Genomic DNA, 7,843 nt, shown 5'->3' with positions numbered 1-7,843 from the left:
CAGAAAACTACACAAGTGTGTTTATTATCATTAATATTACCAATTGTAAATGATATTTCATTATATAGAATTTCATCAAAATTTTTGTGGAAATATGCTTTGTTTCTTTTTATATAAATACCAAAAAAATACTCTTTAATTTTCTCTTTGCCTACATAAGCCCAAGTTATTTATTTGGCCCTTTACATAAAAGTTTGAGGAACTCTGGCTAGAACATTAAGAAATTATTTCTGATGGCTTTTTAGGTTTTATTTAATTCCAAATACATTGTTATCAAAGAAAAATAACTATTACTGGTAATGTAATCAATTCTATCTAATAAATACTGACATTTAAAGTAGCCTCAAAAAATGCATCAGGATAGCCTCTAGATTTATAAAGTGATCATCTTTAGCAGTCATCTGATAAGGCACAGTCCATAAAACAAGTATCCAGAGTATCCACACTCCTGTGACATGCAGTCCAATGTTTCTTATATATACATTGATTTTAATGTCATAAATCAAGTAGGGACATTTTTTGCACATGTGAATATTTTCCATAATTTTAAAAAATGATCTATGAGCTGAGGTTTTCAGGAACAGCCCACAAACCCTAAGTTCTCAAGCTATTAATTTAGATAGAACACTCTATATGTTCATTAATAAATAGTCTTGAGTAATTAAAAAGCATAATGTTTTACATCCACTAAGATATGCTGCCAAATGCCAAATATATACACACACACATACACACATAAGTGCCTTCCTTATAATAAAAAACTCACCAATGATATATGATAGCTATATAAAGTTCAACAATTTGGCACAGTGTCCATAATCATTTTTAACATTTGTATTTGTCTTATCTCTACAAATTGTACATTACTTTGAAAAAAACAGGGCAGTTTCTTGATTGTCTATTTAATCTCCAATATCATCTACCTGGCATGAATGTCCTTACCTGCTTAGCCGTTCATTTGTCCTTCCTTAAGAATCAGACTCCTTGTAGAGAAAGACAAATACCATATGATTTCACTCATATGTGGAACTTACAAAACAAAACAAACAAGCAAGGGGAAAAATAAGAGAGGGGGAACTCAAGAAAGAGACATTTCAACACAGAGAACAAACTGATGGTTACCAGAGGGAAGGTGGGTGGGGTGATGAGTGAAATAGGTGATGGGAAGTAACTAGTGCACTTGCTGATTTGAGCACACGGTGATGCATACAGGTGTTGAATACTATATTGTAGACCTGAAACTAATATAAAACTGTGTGTAAATAACTGGAATTAAAATGAAAACTTAAAAGAAGAATCAGACTCTCTAATAAAAAAATAAAATAAAATAGAAATAACTCTACAGACTGCTGCTTTTAGTTGAATTTCAGTGCTTCACTCTCTTTGCTAACTCATATTCCATGGGGACCTCTACTACTTGTCTCTTATTCCCCCCCTTTTCTCCCAGAAATATAAACCTATTATGGCTATAAACTGAAAAAAATGTAAACACTACTTCAAATTTACCATTATGCCTCTATTCTTTATTATAGCATTATAATATTGTAGGTTTTTATAACACTTGATGAATTAATAAAGAAGCGAGAAGGTGAGGATTCAGAAAAAGTATTGATGTATAAAGTGGAACACTGATTGTTCATAATTTTTATATCTTAATATCTTAATGACAGTGGAAATGTTGAAATTTGAAGACAATGTCTCACCAGATACGTAAAGTTTTTGTTTTTTGTTTGGGGACTTTTGCTTGAATAAGAGTTTTTAAAAATTCTCTCATTTGTTTTGAAGATTAGTAGGATGACCCAGAAACAAACAGTATTAACAATTTGTTTTTGCTGACCTAGACAAATTGGAAAAAGAATGAGTATTGGGTGCAATTATATTCACTGAGATATACATATTTGTGAATCCTTCTAGAGAAGCATACTTAAAGGAGAAAGTTCAATCAGTAACTAAAAATTTTTTAAAAAGGAAATGACAGATTTTAACTATTTTGCTCTTTAAACATTTCTCATTCTAATTACCCACTAGGTTGTAAATCCCACTGACGCAGAGGTGTCACGGGCTATGATGTGACAACCACATAAAATACAGGCAAATTTCACAAAAAAATTAATAGAATACTCAAACATCACAAACAACATGTCTTTTTGCTGTTTTATTTAGTTTTGAGAGATTGTTACTATTGCAGAGAGGGGAAGGCTGAAGGTGTTAATCACTGTGGATTTTAGGAACAGAACATCTTTACCATGTGAATGCGGATCTGCTTGGTCTTGGCACCATAGACAAGTGGATTAAGAAATGGGGGGACCAGCAAGTAGAGGCTAGAAAAGAGGATATGGATATAAGGAGGGACATGAGCACCAAACCTATGAGTGAAGAAGGAGAAGAAGGCGAGGAAGTAGAGCTGGAGGAAAACACAGATGTGGGCGATGCAGGTATTGAATGCTTTCAAGCGGGCCTCCTTCTGGGGCAAACGAAAAACTGTGATAAATATCTGTATGTAGGACAAAGTGATGAAGGTGAGGTCGAACCCTGCAACAGCGAATGCCACAAACAAGCCATAGATTTTGTTGACCCGCACATTTTCTGCAGCCAGTTTCACAATGGCCATATGCTCACAGTAGGAGTGGGAGATGGTGGTTGTATGATAAAATTGAAACCGATACTTTATGAGTACTAAAGATGGGGCTACCAGAATGGCAGCCCTGAGTGTTACCATAGCCCCTATTTGGGCCACCAGCTGATGGGTGAAGATGCCACTGTGTCTGAGTGGATAACAGATGGCCACATAACAGTCCAGGGCCATGGCCAGGAGGATGCCTGACTCTATGCACTCAAATGTGTGGATGAGCCCCATTTGAAGCAAGCAGGAATCAAAATAAATCTCTGGTACATGTAGCCAGAAAATTCCAAGCATCTTGGGCACAATGCTTGTGCCAAGTACAATATCTGTGACTCCTAACATGCCTAGGAAAATATACATGGGCTCATGGAGGCTGCGCTCTGATTTGATGATGATCAGAAGCAAGGAATTTCCAATCATAGCAATGAGATACATGGCACAGAATGGAATCCCAATCCAGCACTGCACAGACTCTAGGCCTGGGATCCCTATTAGTGTCAACACAGAAGGCATGAAGATTGTAATGTTGGAGATGGACATAATGTCTTTGGGTCTCCAGAAGCAAATGAAAAGTGTCTCAGTCAGTGAACTCTTCTTTTCAACTTCTACTTTTGTCCAAGGTCATCATAGTGAGTCTCTCTGATTTTGGCTGAAGTCTAAGATCATATCATCCACATCATGCATATTATTTAAGGAAAAAGACAGATCCATAGATCCCACTGTTTTGAGGAAAGGCATCCCCAATCATGAGTTCATATTAAGAGGTTATGTACATGAAAGGCTAAATGCATTAGAACCACCAGATCATCTGAGTAAGGGAATCAAGTGCTGACCTGTCTGTTATGTCCTCTGGACCTGTGGACAAAATATTTGTACTTGTTTATTTTGCTTGTACATTAATTGTGCACTAATCATATTTTGATAAGTCTCTCCCTATTCCAACTTGCAGCTAATCCTTGGTCCTCTATTTTTTCCCCACTGTTTCTGAGTCAGGAACTGTTAGTCTGGACCTGCAAGTAGTCGCACTCTACAGTATAGTGGTATCAAAAACTTCTATGAAAGAGAAAAGGGATAGAAACACCTCCACCTAAGAGCATAATATACTTAGATATCTGTATCTATACATTACAGGTCTATGTAAGAGTGGATTCCTTTCAAAAGAATGTGAGGACATATAAATAATAGTGAAAGGCAATAGAAAGGAAGGGAGAAGAAATGGGTAGAAAATATCAGAAAGGGAGACAGAACATAAAGACTCCTAACTCTGGAAAACGAACTAGCGGTGGTGGAAGGGGAGGAGGATGGGGAGTGGGGGAGAATGGGTGATGGGCACTGAGGGGGGCACTTGATGGGATGAGCACCGGGTGTTATTCTGTATGTTGGCAAATTGAACACCAATAAAAAATAAATTTATTATTTAAAAAAAAAGAATGTGAGGTAGAACTTGAGAAAAGATTATTTAAATCCATGCAATTTTTACTATTCGTATCAAAGTTCCATGCTATTTTTTACATTTTTAGTAAAACCGTATTTGCTTTATCTGTATTTCTTACTTTGGAATTCCATAAAAGGGGTTGCACCCTTAAAATAGCAGAAATACTATAATACAGGTTTCAGAATTACTAGAGGCAAGAAATATCTAGGAGGCAAGGAAATCCAGAGTAACAATGTAGAAAAAGCAAGAGGACTCATTCTTGCTGACTACACAACATAGGTAATCAGTAATGTAGTCAGAATGGACTGTTAGTTTCTACAGTCCACTACAATCCACTACAGTCCACTACAATCCACTACAGTCCACTACAATGGATTGTTAGTTTATAGGTTTTAAAGTGTTTAGATTTACCATTAGTAAAAGATTAGTAAATTAAGGCTTGTTGATGCTTAATTATATATACACCATTTAATGGTTTTGTCATTTTATGAGTTTAAGCACCAAAAATAAGTAGAAAATAAGGGGTAAAATGGTCGATTCCTTAAAAGGAGTCCAATCTAGTAGTAGGAAGGGAAGACAGAAGGCAGACCTTGGACATCAGAAATGATTCAGGAGAAGGCTATAGAACAAACAGAAAATTTAATTGCCTCAATTCACAGATGACTGAATTTTCTAAAAACATAGGCTCGTAGTCCTATATGAGAGCTCTTCTATAATAAAAAATAATTTCCCTTAAAAATTGTGTATCTAAAAATCATGAAATTCTCAAGGTATACAATAGAAAAATATTTGACATCCTGTAAAATACAAGGTTCAGGATTTCATTCTTTCCTAGACTCTCCAACACTGTTGCCTTATGTCAGCAAGCTCATGATCAAAAAACCACATAATCAAAGTCATGAAGTATGCCAGTAGTTCAAGAACAGCTGTGATTTATGTAGCTAAAACTCTAGTGAAAGATCATAGGGATCATTGATGAAGAAAGGCTGCATCAGCCAACGTGTATTTAGAATAGACTAGTAAATCAACTAAGTCCTTAATTTCTACAGCTTTGCTCTCCAGTCCCTCATTCTGTATATCCATGGGTCACAGATTGTTTCTCATAGGGTTGACTTTTTCCTTCCTCATAGTTAATCAGAATTAGAATAGGAATCCTTTAGTAACAATCACATTGTCTGATTTAGTCAAGAGAAAAGAGCTGCCATGTGAGCATTACCTGACAGGTACAGATGCTGAGGAGGCAGATAGGGGAGGATGTAAGTGAGTAAAGGACAGGTGGGAAGGATTGCTTATCATTGGAAAAGCTGGTAGTGAAACAGTATGGAATAAATTTGGGGATAGTGAGACTTCCATCTTCCATGCCCTTAGTTATTGGGAACCAACTCCTTACCCAACAACTGAAGACCATCATCAGTTTTCACAGCATTATCCTCATTGCTTACCTGTCATCCACCTTTCCTCCTCTTGAGTTTCTGGCCTCATTTCCTGGTATATTGTGCTGGATAGTGCCTCTTCCTTCTGTCTACACCCTTTGTAACAGCCTTTGTCAATACCATGACCTCTGATCCATTTACTTCTGGGACCATATCTAATATATGGACATCTCTGGGATAGTCTTTCCTTCTTTTCTTCTGTTCCTGCAAGGCAGACTTGCTCCCATTTCTGTAAGTCTGTCTGAGATCATATTAGTGGATTCATTCTCCAACAAAACTCACAGTAAGATCTGTCTTATTTATGCTGAGACAGCAGCATAAATTTATTGAGCTCAAAGTGTTGAAGAAAACTTATGGCCACCAATTAAAATGTTCCCAAGTGAATGTGGAGAAGGAGGAGGTCTGAACATGGACTGAGAGACTTCCTAGCCACTAGTCCAGGGTAGGAGGGGCCCAGCAGCTCAGAATGAAACCCTCTTGGGTCCATCCACAGCTAATATCTCTGTAATCATTTCTACAACTCGCAGACTGTCTTTGCTCTTCTCTTTATTCTCACAGGGTAAATGTAGATAAATTAATATACACAAGTTGTATTTTTATGAGTTCAGTTCCTTTTCTGCTGTCCTCACTTAGAAAAACACCTAAAGAACATTTAGATATGGGCATGATCCTATGCCATGAACTCTATGAATATCATTATAATCCTTTGGCCATTGAGGAACTTCTGGAAAGAAAACTCTGTATCCACAATAGCTCTTTACCACACATTTAGCTCTCATTCTCCTTCAATCTCATTCATCAGATTTTTATTTGATGAAGCTATTCTTGTAAATTCATTAATATTTTCATAATGCCCAGCCATGATGCACCTTTCTAAATCCTTCTGTACTGAGCTCTGAGCCAGGTGCTGCCCATTTGATGAAATCTTTCTCCATCCTTCCCTTTATACGCTTCTCCTTCTTTTCTTCCACTCTTCCTTCAGAATGCAGGTGTTTTATGCCTCAAAAAGGTGGAGGATCCATGCCATCAGCTCTTAAGGCAAGTAAAAAAATATATGATACATGCTTTCAAATTTTTAGAAATATGAGAAGAATAATTCATATATCTTTTATCATTAAAACAAATGATGAATTACAAGAAATACTTATGCACCTATTTTTCTCCTTGACATGATTCACCTGGAGTCTAGACTTTCTTGTATGCCACTCACTTTGAGGTAATGTTGAGATGACTGGCAAATTTAGGAAGAATAATACTTTCAGTACAAATGGAGGAGAGCATTCACAATGGATTTCAGAGAGAAGAAGAGATAGAGATAAAGAGGCAAGGAATCTTAAATGCTCTTTGTATAATTTTGTCTGTGAAGGAGGCAGATACCATGGTACTCTTTAATGTTGAAAAGAATTGATTCAGAGGTCAGACTTGCACATGTTATCTAGTTATCAGCTCATTCTTAAGTCATCAAAGAACAATTTAGACTAGTTTATCATTTTTCCCCTCCACTTCTTCTCTTCTACTGATTTTATTAAAATTGTGTGCCCCTATCCTGGCCCCTTTCCTCCCTCAAATTATACCTTATTGCTGGTAATTGAGTCTCTCAAAATAACTGAGGCATCAATTTTATTATGCCAACTCGTATAACAATATTTTCAGCATATCTGATTCTGATATCTGTTCTGAATCTGACTTAATATGTCATATATAAATTTCAGTTCATGTTGAACATACTTTGAAGGACTGTCCTGACCATTTCTTTTGCCTGTGGAATGGGTAAATGATTTTTTCAACTTTATTCCACTACCTGGAAATACTTTCACAAATAGATACTTAGTTATTTTCCCTTTTCTCCGAATTTTGTGGAGTTGTTTTTTTTTTGGGGGGGGGGGGACTAGGCTAACTAATAATCTTTAAAGAATCATCATTCAAAATTTTTTTCTCAAAAGTATTGATATGTTTTCATTATGAAGCATACACCAATCTGGCAATCCAGTTTTTAGCATAGTAAAATTAATTACATCTATTTCCTATCCATCTCTTTTTCTTTAAATTCTATAAACTATATGTTGGCAAATCATTAGTTTCAGGTGTAGTTTTCAATAATTCATCAGTTGTATATAACACCCTGTGCTCATAGCATCACGTGCCCTCCTAATGCCTATTACCTCATCACCCCCCACCCACTTCCCCTTTGGCAACTTTCAGTTTGTTTCCCAGAGTTAAGAGTCTCTCGTGGTTTTTCTTTCTCTCTGATTTTTCCCCATTCAGTTTCCCCTCCTTCCTTTGTGGTCCTCTGCACTATTTCTTATATTCCACATATGAGTGAAACCATATATAATGGTATAATTCTCTTTC

The 7,843-nt window shown here is 36.3% G+C and overlaps 1 protein-coding gene across 1 annotated transcript; it reads right to left on the bottom strand.

The window, feature by feature from the left end:
* Positions 1-2,224: 2,224 nt before the first annotated feature.
* On the bottom strand, positions 2,225-3,163 carry LOC121476650 (olfactory receptor 52A1). Its single transcript, XM_041730774.1, has one exon. It carries the CDS (start codon positions 3,161-3,163, stop codon positions 2,225-2,227), a length of 939 nt encoding a protein of 312 aa, XP_041586708.1.
* Between the last annotated feature and the right edge of the window lie 4,680 nt (positions 3,164-7,843).

This window comes from Vulpes lagopus, chromosome 15 (genome assembly GCF_018345385.1).
Source record: "Vulpes lagopus strain Blue_001 chromosome 15, ASM1834538v1, whole genome shotgun sequence".
In the NCBI taxonomy this organism is placed as follows: domain Eukaryota; kingdom Metazoa; phylum Chordata; class Mammalia; order Carnivora; family Canidae; genus Vulpes; species Vulpes lagopus.
This window is presented reverse-complemented; position numbering and strand designations above follow the sequence as displayed.